The sequence below is a fragment of the Macrobrachium nipponense genome, chromosome 49 (genome assembly GCF_015104395.2).
Source record: "Macrobrachium nipponense isolate FS-2020 chromosome 49, ASM1510439v2, whole genome shotgun sequence".
Classification (NCBI taxonomy): Eukaryota; Metazoa; Arthropoda; class Malacostraca; order Decapoda; family Palaemonidae; genus Macrobrachium; species Macrobrachium nipponense.
In genome coordinates this window covers 17,909,689-17,934,698 of record NC_087224.1, presented here as the reverse complement: position 1 = coordinate 17,934,698, position 25,010 = coordinate 17,909,689, and the positions used below count along the sequence as shown (strand labels likewise).

The 25,010-nt window shown below is 43.9% G+C and overlaps 1 protein-coding gene across 1 annotated transcript in view; it reads left to right on the top strand.

Annotated features, from left to right (window-relative positions):
• LOC135205254 (uncharacterized) overlaps positions 1-25,010 on the top strand; it is a 157,271-nt gene that overhangs the window by 13,011 nt on the left and 119,250 nt on the right. The window contains 1 exon segment of the mRNA XM_064235604.1: positions 18,011-18,091. Coding sequence (XP_064091674.1) covers positions 18,011-18,091 — 81 coding nt within the window.

Genomic DNA, 25,010 nt, shown 5'->3' with positions numbered 1-25,010 from the left:
AAATGTCTGGAGGAACCCACCTATTAGTTACTCTAAAGTTGACAAAGTCCTTAGGACTTTTCCAGTAAATCACGAGAAATCCATGCTGACTCCCCAGCAGAGTATTGTCTATCTGGGGATTCAGATGGATTCTCGGGATTTTCTAGCGTATCCTTTGCAAGGAAAGGAGAGAACGCTGCTTAGAAAAGGTGTCAGTCTTCTTAAGGAAAGAACATTGTTCCGCGAGGGAATGGATGAGCTTACTGGGACCCTCTCCTCGATGGAACAGTCGTTTCCTTAGGAAGACTTCACCTACGACCCCTTCAATTTTTATCTGAAGGAGAAGTGGGATTGGAAGTCCAACAATCTAGGAGATACATTTCCAATCTCGAAAGGGAATCAAGGAGAATATCCGTTGGTGTTTAGATCCACAGAAACTAAGCAAGGAATCTCCCTTCGCTTACAGAACCCTCGCCTAGCGTTGTTTGCAGACGCCTCAGATTCAGGGTGGGGAGCGACCTAGTTCGCAAGAATGTCAGGCACTTGGGAAGGAGAACAAGTGTCCTGGCACATAAACAAGAAAGAGCTAACAGCCATTCATCTAGCTTTGGTTCATTTCGAGGAACAGTTCTCAAGGTCTGGGGATTCAGATTCACTCGGACAACACAACAGCCCTCGCTTATATAAAGAAACAAGGGGGGACGCATTCCTTTTCCCTGTACGAATCAGCAAAAGGATCTGCTGATTTGGGCACAGGAAAGGAAGATCTCTCTCCTCACAAGGTTTGTGCAGGGAGAGAAAATGTCCGGCAGATCTGTTAAGCAGAAAAGAACAAGTCCTACCCACGGAATGGACTCTCAATCCTCAGATTTGCCAACAACTTTGGCATCTGTGGGGAAGGCCCAATATAGACCTGTTCGCGACCAACAAGAATCACAGATTAGAAACCTATTGCTCCCCGATCTCGGATCCTCAAGCAGTAGCAGTAGACAGCTTTCTGCTAGATTGGACGGGCTTGGACGCATACGCCTTCCCTCCTTTCAAGATAGTAGGAGAAGTATTGAGGAAGTTCGCTTGCTCGGAAGGAACAAGAATGACCCTCATCGCTCCCTTCTGGCCGGCTCTCGATTGGTTCACAGAGGTGCTGGAGTGGTTAGTGGATTTTCCAAGATCGCTTCCACTAAGGAACGATCTTCTCAAACAACCCACTTCGACAGGTTTCACAAAAACCTCCCCGCTCTAAGTCTGACCGCCTTCAGACTGTCGAAGGACTTGTCAGAGCAAGGGGCTTTTCACGAGAAGTGGCGAAGGCTATTGCAAGAGCCAAGAGTCTCCACTTTCTAAAGTACATCAGTCGAAGTGGGAGTTGTTTAGAAGATGGTGTAAGGGAAAGAAAATATCCTCCTCCAGTACCTCTGTAACTGAAATCGCAGATTTTCTCCTATATTTGATAAAAGACTGTAACCTGGCAGTTTCAACAGTGAAGGGTTACAGAAGTATGCTGGCCTCCTCAGTTTTTCGACATAGAGGAATAGATCTGACGAATAATAAAGATCTTCATGACCTTATAAGGTCTTTTGAGACCACAAAAGAACATGTAATCAAGAAGCCTAGCTGGAACTTGGATGTGGTCCTCAAGTTCCTAATGTCGGAAAAATTTGTACCGTCTCACGCAGCTTCGTTTAGAGACTTAACGAGAAAGTCATTATTCCTTTTTGCGTTAGCAACAGCCAAGAGAATTAGCGAGTTGCAAGCTTTGGAGGTAAAGTGGGGTTTTAAGAAGGATTCAGCGATTTGCTCCTTTAAACCATTTTTCTAGCGAAAAATGAAAATCCCTCAAAGCCTTGGCCAAGAAGCTTTGAGATTAAAGGACTATCTTCTTAACAGGGAGAGAACTAGAAAGGACTTTGTGTCCAGTCAGGGCACTCAAGTTCTAGCCTGTGAGGAAGAAAAAGAAGTTCGCTGAAAAGGTACAGAAGAAATGTCTTTGGTGCTCTGTAAGAGATCCGAAAAGAGCGATTTCTAAGAACGCCCTTACATACTTCATAAAAGATGTAATAAGGGAAGCTCACCTTAAGTGCGAAGGAAGAGCATCTCAAGGTTCTCAGAGTGAGAGCTCATGAAGTGAGAGCCATAGCTACGTCTATGGCATTTCACAAAACATGGTCGCTTCAGGCTCTTATAGAGTCGACATTTTGGAGATGTAATTCGTGTTCGCCTCGAATTACCTAAGAGACATTAAATTTCGTACGAAAAGTGCTTTGCTCTGGGAGCGTATGTTTCGGAATTCAGTGCTGGGAGAAGGGGCTGAGGCTAATCCTTCCTATTTAGTTTAAGGCTTAATTTACTGTTTATTGGTGGTTGTTTTTATTGGTTAATTGTCAGAGGGAATAGGGACCCTCTTACAATTCATAGATTGTAACAATACTAACATGGTCAGGTGATCGGATTGGCTTCAGTGCTCTTTGTGATTTGTTTAATAACCTTAACTCTGTCATGTAAGAGGGCGAGTCTCCATTGATATGACAAAAGGTCAAGGCTCTACCATGTAAGTGGGTCATCCCCCATTGGTACGATCCAGTATAGGCTCTGTCGCGTAAGCGGGCTAGCCCCCATTGACACGATCAAAGAGTTATTCAACCATAGGTTCATTCCTCGTTGAAACTCTTGAGGCAAGCAGACTCAATCGACAGTAGTCATGAAGTCTTCAGCCCAATAAGGTAGAACTATGATTATGTTATCCAAGAACATAGGTTGTTTTTTCCCTCTGTTTTTTAATGTATTTAGTTTAAGTATTTATTTTGTTTTTAGCTGTCTCTTGCCCGCCACAAGGGTGCCAATCAGCTAAGTATATATCTGCTGGGTAAGTTTACTTGTACAAAAATGATATTGTTAAGATACAATAAAGTTTTGTACATACTTTACCCTGGCAGATATATACGATTAATGGCCCACCCAGCCTCCCCTCAGGAGACAGGTGGAAGAGAAATTATGGCTTAGAAAACGGGAATAGTTCCAGACCCCGCCACCCAGCGGCGGGAATGGTGGATCACCTGACCTACCTGTCGCGTGTGCCGCGAGTTTTGAAATTCTGTCGGGACGACCGAGTCTATAGCTAAGTATATATCTGCCAGGTAAGTATGTACAAAACTTTATTGTATCTTAACAATATCATTTTATAGTTACTACTTTATCACTGAAAATTATGGAAAGTACTGCAGTATACAGGCAGTCTCCGGTTATCGGTGGACTCGGTTAATGGCGATCCAGTTTTATGGTGCTTGTCTAACCCCATGAAAGTGGGGATGTACGGCGCCAGAATGTGCAGTTTCAGTTATTGGTGCCATAAGGTGCTGGTAATGAGAGTTATGGCGCCATAACATACCTAACAGCACTTATGGCGCCATAAATCGGCGAGTTTCAGTTAACAGTGGTTTTTGCTTATCAGGACTCCGCTGAGAATGGAAACCCCATCGATAACCTGGAACTGCCTCTATTATTAACTGAGCTGAACTTGTTAATTTTCAGATGTCAAGAATGAGAAAAGGGTTTCTCTTTGTTAACAGCACTGTCTGTTCAATTCACAAATGGTGGTCTTTGCATCAGAAATCCAATCATGGATGCAGTTATGTTACAATGTCTGAGCTCATTCATACCTCTGATTTGTAGGGCATTTGCCGTGACTTTAGATTAACTCCTGGTGCTTTAAATGTCTTAACTGTTTGCTCAGAGTTGAACAGATATCCATCAATAGATATTTTGTTCATGAAACTTACCTGTCAGATATATATAGCTGTATTTCTGACGTCCGACAGAATTTCAAAACTCGCGGCACACGTAGTGGGGCGGCCAGGTGGTAGTACCCATTCCCGCCGCTGGGAGGCGGATATCAGGAACCATTCCCATTTTCTATTCATATTTTTTCTGTCGCCGGTGCTGCAAACAACTGTTTACAGTACCTCCGTCTAGGATTTTTGATTATCTCGCTTAATATTATCTGGATTGACTTTTGGTATTGACTTCTGGATTGTTGGATTGGCACGCGTAATAGTGGATTGGTTTTTGATTTTGGATTGGCTTTTCTGTGTACATGATGTCGGGATCAAGTACTGGAAGTTTCAGAGTGTGTGTGAGGAGTGAATGTAAGGTGAGGCTTCTTAAACCTTCAGTTGATCCTCACACAGTTTGTATGGATTGCAGGGGGCATGTTTGCTTGGTTGATGATCGGTGCAATGAATGCAAGGATTTGGATGATGATAAATGGAAGATGTATGAGACCTATCGACGTAAATTGGAGCGCGATAGAGTCAGGAGGTCTTCCTCCAAGGGCAGTTCTACTAAAGGTAAGGAAAGTAACATTTCTCCTCCTCTAACACCAGTAGATTTTGCTCAACCTAATCCTGTTTGTTTGCCTTCGGGCCCAGTGCTGTGTCTGGAGAAGGTAACACCCCTTTCTCTGATTCTTGAGTCTATTCGTGCTCTCGAATCTAAAGTGTTGGCCTAGAAACTGGCCCTGTGAAGTTTGTGTTAGTGCCCCTAGTGTTGTGGAGGGGGCGTCAGATTGGCCCCATAATGCCTCTAGGCCTAGACCTCTATCGGACTCCCAGGACTCAGGGTAGTGGGTAATGTCGAAAGCCGCAACGAGGGTTTACGGTGGGGGCTCCCCACCGATCTGGCGTCCCTTCGGGCAGGTCCTTGTTTGCTAAATCCCAGGCTGCCAAGGAGCGCGCACGAGCGCATGTCCTGAAAGATTGCTTTTCGTCCTCCGAAGCGTCCTCCCCGCGCAAGGGGTGGAGCGCTCGGAGAGACTCGCGTCCGTTGAAAAGGACCTTTCGCTTTGAGGACGCTTCACGTCCTGTGTCTCCGCTTTCGTCAGAGGACGCTTATGACGCCTTTCCTCCTCAGAAGAGAGGGAGGCTTTCTACCGACGAGGACGTTGGTTTCCACGCACAGGCGTGTTCACCTGAGAGGCAGATAGCTGTACCTGCTAGAAGGAAGGAGGCGTCCCCTCGCCCCTCGCCTTCTCGCAGGCTCAGTCCTGCCCCTTCTTATGCTCCTTCGTCACCTACGAAGGATATCCTAGTGTCCCTTCAGGACCAGATTACGTCGCTTGATGGCTCAGAGGACTCGCCCAGCAGCAGTCGAGCCTAAGCGTAGGAAGGACGTTCGGCTGCCCGTCAAGAGACGACAAGCAGTCTCATTCTCTCTTCGCTCGCTCGTCTCTCTCTCCTCCTCCGGATCGTCACCGTTCTCGTTCTCCGAGTAGATCTTTCGCTCTCTCAGGAGAGGACGCTCGCCAGGACGCTCGGCGTTCGAAGCAGGACGCTTTGCGCTCTCTACAAGGCGCTTTTGAGGATGCTCGGCGTTCGAAGCAGGACGCTTTGAGTTATCGACAGGACGCCTTTGAGGACGCTCCTCAGGACGCTCGCCGTTCGAAAGCAGGACGCTTTCGAGCGAGGCAGGACGCTTTTTGAGACGCTCAGCAGGACGCTTGCTTGGCTAAGCAGGACGCTTTTGGCGCCTCTCGTCAGGAAGCTCGCGCTTCCTCTCGTAGGAACGTGTCTGTTAAGACAGTTCCCGTTGCTTCTAAGGACGCTCCTCTTTCACAAGAAATGTCCGTCCTTCTAAGGATCGACGTAAGGGCGATTCCGTACCTGTAGCGGGTACTTCCAACCAACGGAAGTCATTGTTCAGGATTGAGACTGCTGGACGTACTCCCTCTCCTGATGGACGTTCTCCAGTTCCTCTTAGGGAGGAAGGGGAACTTAGTAGTCCAGGGATTGTTTCCGTCGAAGAATAACAGCGGTAGCTTCAGCTGTCTCGGACTACAAGGTTCTTGTCAGGCTGTACGTTCATCCTTCGGGGAGAAGTTCCAGCGGCAGCCCTAGTTCTCCTCCATCTCAACTTTCGTCTTCCAAGACCGTTAAGACCCCTGAATTCGTCGAGATGAAGACATCGCTGTCGACCAAGAGGGCTTTTTAAGAAGCTTCAAGACTATGTCTAGAAGGAAGGATCAGGGCAAGACCACTTTCGCCCATCCGCCCTCTAGACTCGCCGGGAAAGGAGGAATTTGGTATGAAACCAAGGAGGACGTGGGAGTAAAGGTTCCTTCGTCCGCTCTGGGTGACTTCTCCAGTTTAGTGGATGCTCAGAGGAGGTCTCTCTTATCGTCTGCCAAGGTGTCCTGGACTCCTGTGGAGACGGACCACCACTTGAAGGACTGCTTCGCACCCTAAATGTATTTAATTTCCTAGACTGGTGTCTGGGAGTTTTAGACCTTCAGTCTAGAAGTCCTGATTCTCTCAGTCTGGGGGGAGCTGTCCAGCGTGTTGTCATGTATGGACAAGGCCGTCAGGGATGGTTCGGAGGAGCTAGTTTCTCATTTTGGAACTGCTTTCCTGAAGAAAGAGCTCTTCTTTGCAATTTACCGCTAAGTCGGTATCTCCCGCTCAGAAAGCGGAATTGCTCTTTGCGCCTCTTTCGGACCATCTCTTCCCCCAGGCTATGGTAAAGGATCTTGCAAAGAGTTTTGCAAGAGAAAGGCGACCCAGGACCTCTTGGTACAGTCTTCAAGACGTCCAGCAGTTCCTTCCACTTCGGCATTCAGCAAACCCCCGAAGAAAGTCAAACCCTTTCGCGGGGCACCCCCCTCGAGAGCAGCTCCTCGAGGGAGAGGTTTTTCGAGAGGAAGAGCTTCATTCAAACCCAAAACCAGCAAATGAAGATCTCGTCCTTCAGACGCCAGTCGGGGCCCAGACTGGAATTCTTTGCGGAGGCTTGGAGGCAGAGAGGGGCGGATCCTTGGACTCTCAAGATAGTAGAGCGGGGGTACAAGATCCCCTTTTTACATCCTCCTCCTTTAACATCAACTCCTCCCAGAGACCTCTCTCCATCTTATCAGGGAGAGAAGAAAAGTATTCTTTTCGATCTGTTAGACCAGATGGTCGAAAAAAGAGCGGTGGAACAAGTCTTGGACCTGGAGTCACCGGGCTTCTACAACAGGATTTTCCTAGTGCCGAAGCAGTCGTCAGGTTGGCGCCCGGTCCTGGATGTGAGCAGGCTCAATCTTTTTGTAGAAAAGAAAAGATCAAATTCAAAATGGAGACGCCTCAGTCGGTGCTGGGAGCCTTGAGACCTGGCGACTGGATGGTGTCTCTGGACCTGCAGGACGCGTACTTCCACGTCCCGTCCACCCTCTTTCAAGGAAGTACCTGAGATTCGTCTTAGGCAACAGGGTTTGGCAATTCAGAGCCCTTTGTTTCGGTCTCGGCACGGCCCCGATGGTTTTCACAATGATAATGAGGAATGTAGCGAAGTGGCTCCATTCGTCAGGGATCAGGATATCCCTATACCTCGACGATTGGCTGATCAGAGCGTCGTCGAGGCAGAAGTGTCCTGAAGGACCTTCAGTTTACGTTAGCCCTAGAAAAGTAAAGGCTCTGGGTCTTTTGGTCAACTCCGAAAAGTCGCATCTGACCCCGACACAGTCCATCGTATCTGGGGATTCAGATGGATTCAGTGGCTTTTCGGGCGTTTCCATCCCAGGAACGTCAGCGACTGGGGTAGAGAAAGTTGCAGCCTTCCTAGAGAGAGAAGCTTGTTCGGTAGGGCGGGAGTGGATGAAGTCTGCTGGGCACCATTTCCCTCGCTAGAAAAGTTTGTCTCGCTGGGAAGATCTGCACCTCAGGGTCCTCTTCAATTTTTCCTTGCGGAAAGAATGGACGTCGAAAGAGGACCTGAATGCGATCCTAAGGATCTCCAACAAGGTAAAAGTCCACTTAAGGTGGTGGCTCGACCCTCAGAAGTTACGAGAGGGCTTCTCCTTAAATCTTCTGAGCCCCGACCTAGTGTTGTTCTCAGACGCTTCCATTTCCGGTTGGGGAGCAACACTGGGGGGGGGAGGAAGTGTCAGGCTCCTGGAGAGGGGAACAGGTAGCCTGGCACATCAATGTAAGGAAACGGGCAGCGATATTCCTGTCGCTGCAGTTCTTCGAAGACAAACTGTCAAGCAAGGTTGTTCAAGTCAACTCAGACAGTACCACAGCCCTTGCGTATCTAAAGAATCAGGGAGGAACTCACTCCAGATCCCTTTTTCTCCTGGCGAAGGAAGTTCTGCTATGGGCAGAACGCAAGGCGCATCAAGATCCTGACAAGATTCGTGGCAGGGGTTCAGAATGTCAGGGCGGACCTTCTCAGTCGACGAAATCAGATTCTACCAACAGAATGGACCTTGCACCAGGAAGTCTGTCAACAATTAGGAGATTGTGGGGGACGTCCTCTAGTAGACCTGTTCGCTACATCAAGGACGAAGAGGCTTCCTCTGTATTGCTCCCCGGTTCTGGATCCAGGGCAATTGCAGTGGACGCGTTGCTCTGGAACTGGACGGACCTGGATCTTTACGCCTTCCCATTCAAGACATGGGGGACGTAATGAGGAAGTTCGCAGCTTCAGAAGGGACAAGGTTGACTCTGATTGCCCCAATGTGGCCAGCAAGAGAGTGGTTCACAGAGGTCATGACATTCCTTGTGGACTTCCCAAGAACGTTGCCCTGGAGGAGAGATCTACTCAGACAGCCTCACTTCAAAGGTTTCACCAAAACCTCTCCGCTCTGGCTCTGACTGCGTTCAGACTATCGAAAAGTTGGCCAGACGAGAGAGGCTTTCAAAGGCAGCTGCGAGAGCAATCGCTAATGCTCGAAGAGCCTCTTCAGAGTTGTCTACCAGTCTAAGTGGTCCTCCTTCAGGGCATGGTGCAAAAAGGAAGGAATTTCCTCTTCCACGACCTCTGTGAATCAGATAGCAGATTTCTTACTCTATCTAAGAAATGTGCAGAAATTGGCAGTTTTCCTACAATCAAGGGTTATGGAGTATGTTGTCTGCCGTTTTTCGCCACAGAGGACTGGACCTCTCCGACAATAAGGATCTGCACGATCTCTTAAGGTCGTTCGAAACCACCAAGATTCCACAGGCAAGACCGCCCTCATGGAATCTAGATGTGGTTTTTGAAACATCTGATGCTAAGTCCCTTTGAGCCTCTCCATGAAGCTTCTCTAAGGGACTTGACGAGAAAAACGCTTTTCCTAGCTTCTCTGGCGACGGCGAAGAGAGTTAGTGAAATCCAAGCGTTCATAGCCTAGTGGGCTTCAAGGGAGACAACGCTGTCTGCTCGTTGAAACCCATCTTTCTTGGCTAAGAACGAGAACCGTCTAATCCTTGCAAAGAGCTTTGAAATCAAAGGAATATCGAGTCTCGTTGGGTCAAGAACCAGAGAGAGCCCTGTGCCCTGTCAGGGCTCTCAAGTTCTATGTGAATAGGACTAAAGAGATAAGAGGTCCCTCAGGTAATCTCTGGTGCTCGGTGAAGAGACCAGATTTGCCGTTGTCGAAGAATGCTGTTGCTTTCTTCTTGAGGGACGTCATTAAAGAGGCTCATTCATCTTGCCAGAAGACTGATTTGAGCCTCTTTAAAGTGAAAGCTCACGAGGTCAGAGCCGTAGCTACTTCTCTTGCCTTCCAAAGGAATATGTCTATCAAAGATATTCTTGATAGCACCTTCTGGAGGAGCAATTCCGTATTCGCCTCACATTACCTCCGGGATGTGAGAACGATTTACGAGAACTGTAGTTCTTTGGGGCCTTACATTTCGGCAGACACAGTTTTGGGGGCTGAAGGTAGCTCTCTCCCTATCCCTTAGCTTAGTTAGGTTAGTTTTATTGTGTTTTTGGTTGATGGTGAGATCTTCTATGGAAATCTCCCATTCCTTAGTGTTAATGTCAGGGGTTTTTTGGTTAGTTGGTCAGGTGGTGGTCGGTTGCTGTGTTACTGCCATATGTTTGGCTAGATGATCTTGTCACATTGTGGTCACGTCCCCGTTGACAGAGCATCCAGAGTGCACCAGCAACTACAGGTCCAAACCTGGCTGGCAACTCTGATAAAAGCATAAGCAGGCTTTAAGTGACAGTAATCACAGGAGTCTTACTTTGCTATCAGGTAAGGGAACCAATAAGTTAATCTTTTATTTAATTTAAGTTTCCTAAAAATCCTAGTCTGTCTCTACCCACCATCCGAAGGTGGGATTCAGCTATATATATATCTGACAGGTAAGTTTCATGAACAAAATGTTATTGTTATAATACAATTAAGTTTGTTCATACTTACCTGGCAGATATATATAATTAGAGTGCCCACCCTCCTCCCCTCAGGAGACAAGGGTCATGAATAAATATGAATAGAAAATGGGAATGGTTCCTGATATCCGCCTCCCAGCGGCGGGAATGGGTACTACCACCTGGCCGCCCCACTACGTGTGCCGCGAGTTTTGAAATTCTGTCGGACGTCAGAAATACAGCTATATATATATCTGCCAGGTAAGTATGAACAAACTTAATTGTATTATAACAATAACATATTTCTTGCAATAACTGACATGACTGGAGCAGTTATGCCTGACTCAGTCTCTCCTTGAAGAATGTGCATTAGAGCAGTTTAATAGATGACACTTGAGTAGACACTCCTCTTCATATGAAGGAGTTATATTCTGAGGGGCTGTTCATATCTTGATATCTTCATAAGTCCAATTTGATACAGAGTCAATGCATACAGTAGCACAGGCAGTCCCAGGGTTACAATGGGGGTTCCGTTCTTGTGACGCGTTGTAAGCCGAAAATCGTCGGAAGCCGGAACATCGTCAAAAATCCTAAGAAAACCTTACTTTTAACTCTTTCATATCCACTTAGTTTTGAGCACTGTGTCCCCAGATATCCGAGGTATCTGGGAGCACTCGACAGTGCGAAAAAATAATTATATCGAAAATTCAGCGAAAATATAAATTTTATGCCAACAACGTTCATTTTCTGTCCTTTTTTCTTATGTTAGTATTTTATGTGAATAGTCAGAATAACGAGTCCCAGCTCTCTAAATACAAAAAATGTGAGTTATTTACAAAAACAAAAAAATCTTTACTTATTTTTATATTTTCGTTCGTAACCCAAAAAACTAATGAAAGTTCATGCGAATTAAGTTGAGTTTTTTATGAGAAAGCCAATAAAATTCTCTAAATATCGACATATAAATCAATGGAAAACGAGTAAGTCTAGCTGGTGAAAAAATTGATAGAAAAGAGGGTAAGAAACAGCGCGCAGTATAGGGATTTGAGCATGCGCAGTACAGAAACTACTTTACTGGCGTATTGATACCCGAGATACACGGTCCAAGGTATGATCTAGCCTATGGAAATCGCTACTTGTCCAAAAAAAAAAAAAAATGCCCCTACCACAAGCACAAAAAATTTGGGTAAATTTTACGTACCACTACATCAGTTGGATAGATAGGGGATGGAGTATTTTTTACGTACTATTACGTCAGTTGGACATGAAAGGGTTAATGTTTTGGGCACATTAAAAACTATGTAAACTACATTCTTATTGCATTTTTCATAAAAAAAAACTTCAAATATTGATTGTTTTGCATTTTTGGCATCATATTTCTTCTGCCAGATCAGCGTTGTAGGCGTCGTAACCCTGGAAATATATTTTGATGGATATAATTGAAAAGTGCCTTAACCTCAGAACATCGTAAGCCGAACTCGTCGTTCCCCGGGGACTGCCTGTATTTATGTTTGTTCCTACAAAATACACAAATCCTCGGTCCTTTACTATAGGAATTACGGCAAAGCTTGAACATGACTGTTAAAATTTCTGAACAAGGTGGTTAGGCAGTAACTACCACCTTAATGTAGGGATAATGGCAGGAAAGAAGTGGAAGAAAAAGACTGTCTGGTAGGCGGGGAGACCTGCCTGCCCGGATGTAAACATTCCTAATTTGCTTTCAGCCGTCTTCTGATGAAGACGTATGTTTGTGAGCTCTTGCTGACTAGCTGTTAATCTCGATTTCCCAGTGGGAATGAGTGAATGAATGATTTATAGGTTATATGGTATCGTGACAACGAAGATCATTGACGCCAATTTCCCGGAATGGTTTTATATTAATAATTAATATACAAACCCATTTTTTGTGATAGTCTTCCTAGCTGCTTTTCCCATTCATGTATGTAAGGGTTGGCAGCAAGGGTGTATTTACACCTTTATCATGTACTCTTGCCCTTTTTATACTAAAAGCATTACAGTATACAGTGGGCTCCCCGTGTTCGCGTTCTCCATATTCTCGGACTCACGGATTTGCGGATTTCTCTGGACCTTATCTACCCATTATTTATGGGGAATTCGCCTATTTGCAGGTTTTATCCGTTGATAAATAATCCCAAATTAGTGTATTTTGATGTCATTTTCATGACTAAATACATTTTTAATGCTAAAATGATTTACTAACTATTTTAAAATATTAATACTGTATTAGTAAGTTTAATTAGATAAATGATATCACATAATAACAATAATAATTCTCTCTCTCTTTCTTACAGAGATGTATGTTTTCTGTATGATAAATAAATGATTTAGTAATTTTCAAATAATTTAAATGTAAAGAGCAATCAGTTCATTAAAGAAAATACTATAGTGAATTAGTAAGATGTAGTTTAGAAATTAAAAAATTATGTAAGAATGAAGGAAATCCCAGGTCTTCACCCATCTTTCATTCAAATTCCAGTTACCAAACTGAAGTCCAACAGCTGTCAAATATATCAAGTAATGTGACAGGAGGGTAGGGCATCTCTCTCTCTCTCTCTCTCTCTCTCTCTCTCTCTCTCTCTCTCTCTCTCTCTCTCTCTCTTAACTGAGATGAGAGAATTTCTATGGTACATGTGTTTAGGTTTATTATATTTTCACATAATAATAATAATTAATAATTACATAATTTCAAAATTCAACAGTGATAAGTATTTTAAAGAAATACAATAATCTATCCATTTCACTCTTTTGAATAAGGATAATAACTCTTGCCCTCTGTTTGGCATGGAAGTTTATGTATACAGTATATATCTTTAAGGGCATTACTACATTTTATGGTGAAATAATAATATACAGTACTAGTTTTCAAATAATATCAAGTTTAATGAGATTAAACAATAACCTCTCTCTCTCTCTCTCTCTCTCTCTCTCTCTCTCTCTCTCTCTCTCTCTCTCTCTCTCTCTCTCTCTCTCTCTCCTCTCACGTATGTTTTATTTGTTTTGTAATATAAATAAATGATTTACCTTATAACTAATTTTCAAATATTGATAAGATTAATAGGAGGGGAAGGAGTCGGAGTCTAGGGGTTATTCTCTCTCTCTCTCTCTCTCGCTCTCTCTCTCTCTCTCTCTCTCTCTCTCTCTCTCTCTCTCTCTCTCTCTCTCTCTCTCTCTCTCTCTCTCTCTCTCTCTCTGTGTTATTGGCTGTAGGCGTATATTTTAAATGGTAAAATGTTTAAGATGGCTTTGAAATGAAATTAATAATATAACCTTAAAGATTAATGCAGTAATAGGTTAGTAATTTTAGGTATATTTGAAGTAGGATGATATTTAAGGTACTATACATTTGGTATCTGAGCTTTCTCAAGATAGGCAATTATAAGCATTTTTAGTGGTGGTTCTAACTATTCGCAGGTTTTAATTATTCACGGGGGTGTCTGGTACACATCCCCCGCGAATATGGGGAGAACACTGTATTAGCAATTTATCAGTCTGCTGCTTAATATAAGTGACTCACTGGTGTTTTTTAACTATTATGTATGATAAATTCATAAAGTGAATAAGTCTACAGGCATAACCAGCTCCGTTTCAGGGAGTCCCTTCTCACCCCCGCCCCCTTCAGAAGTTGGGGGAGGTAGGATGAAACTCCATTATAAACCATCTTGGGGGTCCCCACTATAACCCTGCCAAGTTTCATGCCTATCAGACCCGCTGTTTGCCCGTGATTGAATGACAGACAGACGGACATACATAATGCCCACTATAGTATAGTAAGATATATTTATTTTTGAATTTGACATTCATGCTTAACCTCAAGTAGAATTTATGGGGGAAAACTTCAGAGGTTTGCCCTTTGTTTTTTCTCTTCCAGTATTCTTCCTTCTCCTTCACCCTTTTTGCTCGCTTGTTGGGCAAGGAGGGGGTTTGTGTTTGTGTGGTGTTGTTTGAAGATCTCTCGTCTCGAAGGGCAATACCCTTTGGTATGAGAGGAGTATCCTTTTTTAATCATATTTTGTTTTTTCTGCAGACTAACAGTGAGCAGTAGTAGATTATAGCAGTGGATGGTTAGATATCTCTTCCTGTTGGTTATCCTGTCTCTTGGAATTGTGCCTAGAACACAATAGCATACTGTGACATTGGCCCTCAAGCGTGTGTATGGTTTCCCTTCTGTAAACCATATTGAAGTGCTGCTGTTTTCTTGGAGTTTTGTTACTGGACAGCCTCTGTGCAGCTGCCCTGTGGTTGTTGACTACTTCTGATGCTGTTTGTGCTTCATCCTGTAGAAGTAGTCCTGCGAAAGAACGTCTCCTCCATCACTCTTGCCTTCCTTTTCTGAAGCTCGAGGAGGCTTCGGAATCCGGACCAGCCTCCTCTGGCCAAGAAGAGTAAGGATGCTTCTCCTCCCCTAAGAGGTCCTCCTGCAGGATTTCTAAGGGGTTGCCTCCTTCCGAAGAGGCAATGGGATCTCTCGTCAGCTGTTCCCAACCTTTGGGTTCGGGAACCAATTTGCTTTCCCCTGGTCTTGAGTTTCAGGAGCAGCAGGAGTGCAGGCTTCAGCTTGCATTCCCATCTTCTAGACAGGTGGTGTGTTGGGCGCTTGTTCGTGAATCGTTCAGGGTGCTTGTGTTTCTGTGATTCACTAGCATCTAGAACTCCTGACAGAGAGACACCTCGCTGTCCCAGTTTAGGCACAGGGCGAGAGAAGGGATGAAGCATTCGCGTGTCTCGTCCCTTTTTGCCAACCTGTCAAGCACTCGTCAGTGCTTGGTAGTGTTTTGATTCCAAGGAATCATACACCTGGAGAAGCAGAGAAGCCAAGGAGTCAATGGGTTCTTGTTGGCTCTTCTTGACCTTTGGGTTTTGGAAACTGATTAGCTTGCTCCTGGGCTTGTGTATTGAGAGCCACAGTAGTGCAGGCTGCAGCTTACATTCCTGTCACTTGTCGAGAGGTTTGCCTCAAGGCAGGTGATGTGTTGGTGCTCATTTGCTAGTCATTCCAAGTAATCGTCCTTCTATTGATGCATGAGGATCCAGAACTGTTGACGGACAGTCCCAGTTCAGGCACAGGGCAAGAGGAGGGACAAGACATTCACATGTCTCAGCCCTTTCTTATTATGTTTTGTCAACAGAAGTCTGAAAGTCTTCTTCTCTGTTGCAATTGACCCATAGACCACTGCAATGATTCATAATGATTTTTCAGAGGAATACAGCGGTTTTTGTATTTGTATACAATTTTCTCATTCATAAAGTGCTCAACTAGTAATTGTTCACCCTGAATTAGTGTGAATGTTAGAAGACTTTGCCTGCCCTGATAGCACTGCTTCCAGGGTAAAGAGAAGAGTTCCTCCTTGAACCAACCTTTGCAGTGACTAGAAGCAGTTCATCAGGCAGTACATCCTTGTGTTTACATGGCTAAATACTTCCAGCCTTCATTGCAGGCACAGGCTTTATTGCCAAACAGCAATAAAATAGCTGGAATTCTCTTTCAGTCATCTGTAAATTTCAGGGATTAGAGCTGTCTTTACTGGTTGGTGTCATTGACGGGACTTTTTCCTCTCGTCAGAATCACGAAAGTTAACTTTACTATTCTGATTCAATTATGAAAGATGTAGGTCCACACTCACTCTAGTCTTTCATGTAAGTAGTATTGTTTCTCCTCACTTGAGATTCTACTACTGAACACCATTTGACTCTCGTTTAAGACACATAAGCCCTTGCGAGAATCATCTGATAGTTTTGTTTTTAAAGACTGCATCTCATCTCTCTCTGGCATTGACAAAGAGGATAGATGATTTGCTTGTATCATCTTCAATATCACCCTTCAAAAGGTGGGTTTCGTGTCGTGACTCCATCACAGTTGTCAAATCATTCAGCATCTGATTCATGGGTTCGAATTTCATGATCCCGTGCACTTTGGACTTGGTATTTGTTGATCTAGATCAGTCATTACTTTGTCCTATTGGTGTGTTGCAGTACCTGCGGAAGACTCGACGCCCTTTATGGTATGTGGAATTCCTTTCTCCACTACTTGCTCACCAATGGAAAAGTGTCTAAGGACATGTTCTTCCTCCGAGTCTTATGAGATCACAAGTAACTTCTCTGCAGAGAGTTATGTCACCTGTATGCTCTTCCTGGGAGGAGTGCCAGTGGCTTGGTCCTTTCATCGCATTCTGAAGAATATGTTGGACTGGAAGATAAATGTAGTCTTATTAGGACCACATATATGTCTTTCTTCCTTCAGGTTTTTGCCCACAGGTTCTTCGAACGCTTTTCCTTGGACCTGTGGTGGATGCTCAAGTTGTGTTTGCTTACCCGGCTCCTTCAAGAAGACAAGTCGCCTCTCACCTATGGTGTGCGGTTCTAGAATTAAGAGGGATGCAAGAGTGACTGGCCTCTCCCTCTCATCCCTCCTCGTCCTTCTACCCCTCTTCCTTCGGGTTGAGGATAGGACTCAAACTTACATTTGCTGGTCGGACATTTGATGCATTAAGCCTATATACAGTTTCCTTTCCTTTCTATTTGTCTTCTCAGAATCATAGAAGCAATCCTGTTCCTTCCTCTAGCAAGGGGTGGAAGGAGACTGCCAATAAGGCAAACCCTTCTCTGATGTTTGCATTAATGACTCCAACTCTCAATATTCTTCGCAGCCTTTTTCAAACGAGTTCATATGAGTTGCAATTCCTTACTCTTATGAAAGAACCCAGAGGTCTGACTCTTGATCGTGCAGTTTCTTATACCCCAATCAATTTGTCGTTCTTTCGACCAGGAGGAATAGCCCAAGTGTGCTGAACTCCAGTCAGCTCCTAGAAAACTCACTCAGATCCCTCCCTCCAATAAGTGAGTCTTTCTATTGTAAAGGACCAAGGGTTTTGTATATTGTATTGGAACAAATCACAATTGTCCAACACAATATACAAACCCTTGTTCCTTTACATGAGGAATTACCTTCTCCCTCGTGTAAAGGACCCTCAGGTTCGTATAGTTAGGAAAATACAATTTACTTTCAAAAATTGTGATTTGTTCCTAACACGATACACAAACTCTCGGTCCTGTACACGAGGGAGAAAGTAATTCCTCGTGTAAAGGACCTCAGGTTTGTATATTTAGGAGAAATACAATTTACTTTCAAAAATTGTGATTTTTAGAAAGTAAATTGTATTTTTCCTAACTGTGTAAACCTGAGGTCCTTTGCACCAATGCCCACTTCATGCCACCCCTCAATCTGAAATCGTGGGGCCGAAAGCAAATTGGGAATGTTTTCATCTGGGCAGGCGGGTCTCTCCCCCCCCCTACTGGACGGTAGTTACTGCCTTACTACCTTGTTCAAGAATTTTAACAGCTGTGTTCATGCTTCACTGTAAGTAATTCCTATTGTAAAGGCCCTCAGGTTTGCATAGTTGGGAAAAAACAATTTACTTTTAAAAATTGTGATTTTCTTGTACTAAAAGACTATACGAATTCGTTACTGTAGTATTGCATTTTATAGAGTATTAATACATATAAAACTCAAATGCATTAAGCAAATTTTGATGATAACGCAGTAAAGTAGCATTTTTTAACTTAATGATCACAGAAGTAGAGGGAGCATCTGTAATGGTAAATAAGATATATAAATGATTGTGTCAAAGACTTATTTGCTCTCACTTAATTTACATTGTTAAATATTTTTTTTATTAATGGCAGTGTTATGAGATACATTTCAATTATAGGACCCAGAAAACTTTGTACGATATTGTTTACATACAAAAGTATCTGTTGTATGTTATGACCTAAAATACTTTATTATAGATTCTATCAGAGATTCAGAGATTATGAAACTCATAGGTGAATTTTTATTTATCAGTTTTTCATAGTTTTTGTGGATATTTGATGGGTCTTGTTTTATACTGATTAAGAATTAATTTTTTAGGTTTTGTTGATCCATGCAAACATCCGACACATCATGCAACTAATATTACTGCACGTAGTTCCCAGAGGAATCAGCGCATGAGTAAGTTCTTTTTCTTAATGCTATCTTTATTAGAACTGTCTATTTACATGTTGTGATTACAGGTACTGGCAGTCCCCGGTTTACGACAGGAATTCTGTTCAAGCACTGTGGTGTCACCCAGGACATTGTCGATAACAATAGAAAATCTTGACCTTAATCCTCTGAGTGTCTTGAAAATGGCATAACCTGCATTTTAATTGAGCTTTTCATCATAAAACCTCCAAATTTTGACCATTCTACTATTTTGGACTTGCGTCATAAGCCTATAACTTAAATTTTAACCCGGAAATAATTTTTTATTTATGTATTTGAAGAGCGCCGTAACCTTGGAATGACGTAAGCAGAGTCCAGCGTAACCCGGGGACTGCATGTGACCTGAAATTAAAGGACAATTTTAGTGTGGCATTTGAAAAGTAAAATTACCACTCAAATTTTTTTGGCAGTTAGTAATGCAAAATCTTATTTATCATAACTTGCTAAGTCAAGTAGTCATCCTAGTGTTATTTGAAGAGTTTAGAAGATAATTTTATAGTTACCATTTCATAGTTTATGATTATAGGTAGCTAATGACTACTGGCTTCTGAAGTGCAGTAGGTAGGCCTACATCCTACTTGCTAAGTCTTGACTAAGTGAAGTGATATCATTTTGCAGTTTGCTTCATATCTGTGAGTTACATAGTCTTTTTACTAAGGTTTCCAGCGTGACCATCTGGCCTACATGGGCCTTATTAAGCGCCTGTGGTGTGATCGGTATGGTCTTGGCCTGGCACCTTTGTGGCCGCGAGTTCGATTCTCGGGCATTCCATTGAGGTGTGAGAGATGTGTACAGGCGAATTGGTTTTACGGCGGTCGTCAAAAATATTAAAAAAATAAGGCATTTTAAAGGTATCTTTACGACACAATTTTCAGTTAACAGCGCCGTTGTCTAACGAGTTCATACATTTGTAGACATGCCGTTCAGACCATAAAGGTTATGCAAATTATATTAACAAATTTTATGGAGAGTTATTACGTAGGTATTCGAGTAAAATATATGCCTCTGACGCTGTTCTATGCCGAAAATATAGAGTTACATAAGTGCAAATTTAGCTATGGATGTGTCGATTTATAAATGTTCATGCTTTTGTTTAAAATGTGTATGAAAATGTATTATGTGAAAGGTATTTTTATTTCTGTACAGAGGTCCCATGTTGGCCGAGTGGACTTCGCACTCGGCTACTAATTCGGTGGTCCGAGTTCGATTCTCGGCCCGGCCAACGCGGAACCAGAGGAATTTATTTCTGGTGATAGAAATACCTTTCTCGATATAATGTGGTTCGGATCCCACAATAAGCTGTAGGTCCCGTGCTAGGTAATCGATTGATTCCTAGTCACGTAAAAAATATCTAATCCTTCGGGCCAGCCCTAGGAGAGCTGTTAATCAGCTCAGTGGTCTGGTAAAACTAAGATATACTTACTTATTTCTGTACAGAAATATGATACAAAGGCAGCTTTTGAAACTGCCTTCACGTTATCAAATACGATGTTTTTTCATGTTCTTTCTTGTGAGCCGCTGCCTGCCGCTCTTCCGAAAATATCGATTTGAAAAAAAGTGCAAATTAGGGATCGATGTATCAATTTTATAAATGTTTATGCTTTTATGTTTAAATGTGTATGAAAATGTATTACGAATAGGGTATTTTTATTTCTGTGCAGAAACATGATAAAAAGGCAGCTTTTGAAACTGCCTTCAAAGTTATCGAACCTACGATGTTTTTTTCAAGTTCGTTCTTGTATGCCGCCGTCTGCCGCTCTTCCGAAAATATCGAGTTAAAAAAGAGTCCAAATTTAGCGATCGATGTGTCGATTTTTTAAATGTTTATGCTTTTATGTTTAAAATGTGTATGAAAATTATTTACGTAAAGGTATTTTCATTTTTGTACAGAAATAAGATACAAATTAAGGCAGCCTTTGTAACTACACTCCACGTTGTCAGGGGATGTTTTTTCATGTTCGTTCTTGTCCGCCAGTTCCGAAAAATGCATTGTGTTATTTTATTAATTATGCATCTTCTCCATAAATCCTTTAAAAAGTTATACATTATTTCACTGTATCCAAGAATATTGTATGTATTCTCATATTATTGTATTTTAAAATACTATGGCAAATTTAAGCCAGTATTCCGCGGAGCGGCCAATGTTGTGGTTTGAAATCAGCTGATGAATACGAGTTTGTTTCACCATAACGCAATTCTGAGCGAATGCTCTTGCTTCTAGTTAGCATAAACGAATATCTATATACTTGACTTATATGAGACAGTTATTTTTTCCTTATACAGCGTGTTTTTCTTAGGTGGAAAATATTTATTGAATATATCTCGTTGTGAATGTGAACTACTATTTTTTTAGTTAACAGATTACGTTGGCGGCATGTTTATTGCGTAAAAAATTACGTGATTCCGTTCGCAATAATCCTTTATACCATCGTAATACGAACTTTACGTTATTTATCTTATAATGCCGTGAAACCAACAGTAAAATGTGTTCTTTCAAGCAAAGTAGTTTTGATTAAAATGATTTTATCCCAATTTTATCTACAGTTGTGTTTGATGGCAGACATTTACTGCAGTTTTATCCTTGTTGCTGATGCACGATAATAGTCATTAGCAGCTTGAACAGTTTTCTCAGCTTCAGTTATAACTAGGTTTAAATTTAACAGTATATTTCCCGATTGATCTTTAATCTATATTGATCTCTGATCTATAGCAAATAAAGTTATTACATTAAGATATGTCAGTTCTATTCTATACATAACGCCATTTATAACAAATACGGTAATGTTGTACTGTAGTACGATGATTGAAATACAAGCCAAACAGATGTTATCCACTCCGGTTGTACTTAGGAAAAAAAAAAGTTGTTTCTCGTTCGGTTGTTCATGGCTGTACACGTTCACGTAACAAGTATAACATTAAAACCATACTTTCATCATTCTCTTTTGCTGTTATTGAACTTATGTAACTAGAAAATGGATAAAGTTAGGCCATTGTAATTTGATCTCTCATAAAATCGGACTATCGTAAGACTAATGATCATAACCTGAACACTACAGCTACCTGTACACTGTATAAACTTTATTATATCTTTACATACTCTAGACACCCACATGTACTGTACAGTAAATTCTATAATACTATACTGCATAAATATAATTTTACTTATTGCGCCGTTGTGGGATTACGGCGTCTTTGACTGGGCTAGAGTTTCGAAAGAAGGTGTGCGGCGGCCGTAGGCTTTAAAATCGCTCATTGTCGAAAATCGCTTGGCGTCGGTGGCCAGAAACGGAACCCCTGCCGCTAACCGAGGGCCGCCTGTATTTCTGGTGATAGAAGTTCAATCTTGATGTGGTTTGGAAGTCACGTAAAGCCGTTGGTCCCGTTGCTGAATAACCACTGGTTCCATGCAACATAAAGACACCATATAAACAAACAAACAATACATGGGCCTTATTGACTTCATAGGTCCCAGTACTTGGCCTTTGGCCTAAATCTCGTATTCCAATCACCATCATTAATGTTTTACATAAATTTGTCTTTGTTCCGATACGTAATACAAACCATCGGTCCTTTAACAATAGGAAGTAGCTAGCGGCAGCTGGAACGGTCGTAAGCTTCGAACAAGGGGAGAACGGTAATTAACTGCTTGTCCGACTGGGAGGTAAACAAATCACTTTTGCTTTCGGCCGCGGGTGTGAAGGACGTGTTCGTCATCGCTCTCTGCCCGCTTCATCGTCGTATGCTTTGTTTATACAGGGGGTCCTCGAGTTACGACGTTGATCCGTTCTTAAGATGCGTCGTAACATGATTTTCAGCGTAAGTCGGAACATTGAAAAATACCACATGATTTAATGTAAATACCTATCAATAACAACGAGAGAACAATTCCTTACCTTTATTAATTTGATTGGCTTGCACACTGGAGAGGAAGCTGCGGTGCTGGAGAGACTGGGGGAGGTTAGTGAAGAGAAAAAAGAACCTCCAGAAGTGCTGGAGATGCTGAGGCCAGGTGATTCTTGAGGTGAGGCAGAACATACAATCTTTTCGCCTTCTCCTGAATCACCATAAGGCTGACTGGGATACGCCGTTGATTTTGGTCTTCCAACCAAAGCACCAATAACCTTTCCATTTCAATTATTAGACCACTACGCTGCTTAGTTATCACTGTCGCTTTCATAGGAGCAGATCCTTTCACATGTTCAACGATGCGCTCTTTATCTTTGATAATGGTAGCAACGGTCGAACGGCTAAGGCCAAGCGAGCGGCCAATGCTTGTTGGCGTTTCTCCCTTCTCAGATTGCTTTATAATGTCCACTTTAATTTCCATGGTGATGGCCTTTCTTTTCTTTGATGCACTACCATCAGAAGAGTCCGCCTTGCGCTTGGAGCCATAACAAAGAGCAAAAAGTTACAAAAACGATACAACACGAGAGAGAGAGAGGCAGTGTAAACAACCAAAATGGCGTATGGGCGAGGAATGAGCGTAGCGAAGCGATGCCGTCCTCTCCCCCACAAAGCGTATTCTTCCGCCGTGCGCCCGGAACTAGTTCGCGTTTGTTTACGTTGTTTACGACGCTAAACCGCGTAAGACGGAACGACGCAAAATATTATTTTTTATATTTTTATGGGGGCGCGTTCGTAACCACGAAACATCGTAAGTCGAGACCAGCGTAACCCGAGGACTTACTGTATTGTGTTTTCTACTAATGGTTTGTTTGACTTGAAAATGAAACTGTAAGTACACTGTTTTCATTTTCATTACTTAATTATGAACCAACATGGAGCTATCGCCGTAGATGCGGTGATTTCCTCTCTTTTCATGAATTGAACACTTGAATTATGTCTCGGTGCCGAGGGCGGGCGCGCTCGCGCCGAGTCATGTATTTTGGGCGAAAGTGTGTAATTGAAAAATGTAAGTACTTTTTTTTTTTTTTTTTCTTTTCATATATTTTTCCCCTGTGCGTTCGTTACCGAGAGCGTGATTGCGCTCGGCACGAGCCTTTTATTTGGTATGATAAAATGCAATGAAAGTGGATTCGCAATTGCAGTATTCTTTTCATTTTCATTTATTTATTTGCATAGATTTAATTTGGATCAATTTTCGCTCTTACCCGGGAATTGATCCTTACGATTATTTTCTGTGAAAGTGAAATTGCAAGTGCAGTATTCTGTTTCATTTTCATATATATTTTATGATAGCATCATATTATTTGGATCAAGTTTCCGCTCTTACCCGGGAATTGATCTTTTCCCCTTTAAGTTCTATGAAGTGAATCGCAAGGGCAGTATTCTGTTTCATTTTCATATTACTTTTCACTGCTGTGCGGGGGTAGGGGAAGCGAAGATCTGCCAGGAAGTCGTCGGAAAGCTCTCCGGCCGCGACTCCGCTTGGTATCCGATTCTTCGTCTTCCTTCCTGTCCCCCGCTCAGCTTCCTCGTTGTATTTTGTATTTGGGGTCTTCCTTGCGTTCGGGGTGGGGTGGGGCATGTCTTCCCCCCGTGCGTGAGGGAACCCCTCTTACTAATCTATCTATGCTACCGCAGGTGCTACATCCGTGGGAGACGACCTTGGACAGGTATGGACCACCGCGGCGGCAGGGCGTGCCTAGCATCCACGGGCTGCTGCAGCGTCTAGCGAGGTCTGGGGCGGTCTCCACTACTACCACGGCCGCTTATGCTGCTCCCCCCCCGCCCCCCCCGCCTGGTCTACACTCCCCATGCTGTGTCGGTGACGCCGTCTGCCGCTACTAGGGCCCCGCCGCCGTACCGAGGGGGGGTTTGCCGCCGCCGCCCGTTTTCTTCGTGTTGCCTGCCCCAGACTTCCAGCTGTTCCAGCAGCATCGCCCCTGGACCGGCCGCCAGTACCCAGGTTCCCGCTGGCTGCCGATGATTCTATGAGGCGATCGCGGGGCCTGCCGTACCTGCCGCTGATGTGATTCCCGCTGCTGATGTGATTCCCGCTGTTGGCTTGGCTGTCCCTTCTGGGTCTACTGCTGCCGCTGTTCCTGCCGCTCCTGAGCTGGTTGCTGTTCCTGTCGCTCCTGTCCTGAGCCTGTCCATGCTGGTCCTGCCCACGGTGTGTCTTCCCCAGTCCCAGGTCCTTCCGGACAGGTGCAGTCGGGCCGTGTTGCTTTGGCAATAGCCCCGGCTCCGGCCTGGATGGAGGACCTGATGACTGTCCTGCGTGAGCTGACGAGGAAGAGGAAGAGAGGAAGCTGTCATCTTCGTCTTCATCGTCTGCTGCTGCCTCTTCCCCTTCGACTTCTAAGGCCCATAAGCCGAAGAAGAAGAAGGCTGCCTTCCCCCCTAAGAAGTCTCCTTCGGGAACTTCTAAGGGCCCGTCCCACCCCGGTGGGACGGGGGGGTCCTTCTGCTGGTCCTCCTGCTCCTTCGGGAGCGGGGCCCGTCTCCCCTTCCATAAGGAAGAGATAGACGGGGACCAGAGGAGTATCGGTTAGCTCTGGTACTTCCTCGCCTGGTGCTAGCGGCGATGCCGCTACGCCATGTTCCGGCTCGGTCTCTCGTTCGCGAGAGATCCCGAGTGTACGTTCTCCCTCGGGAGACCGTGCAGCCAAGTTTCGGCGCCAGAGTTCGCTCGGCGCCAAGACGCGGCACGGAGCAGAAGGCTGGTGAGAGCCGCTCAGGTGACTCTCGCCAGGCCAGCGGCCGCTCTTGCAGCGACCAGCTGGTAACCGGGTTTTGTTATTCCCCCTAAGAAGGCTCCTTCGGGACCTTCTAAGGGCCCGTCTCGCTCCGGCGATTCAGGGAGCTCTTCTGCTGGTCCTCCTGCTCCCTCGGGAACAGGGCCCGTCTCTTCTTCTACCAAGGAGAAGAAGACGGGGACCAGAGGAGTACCAGCTTCGGCTGGCACTTCCTCGCCTGGTTC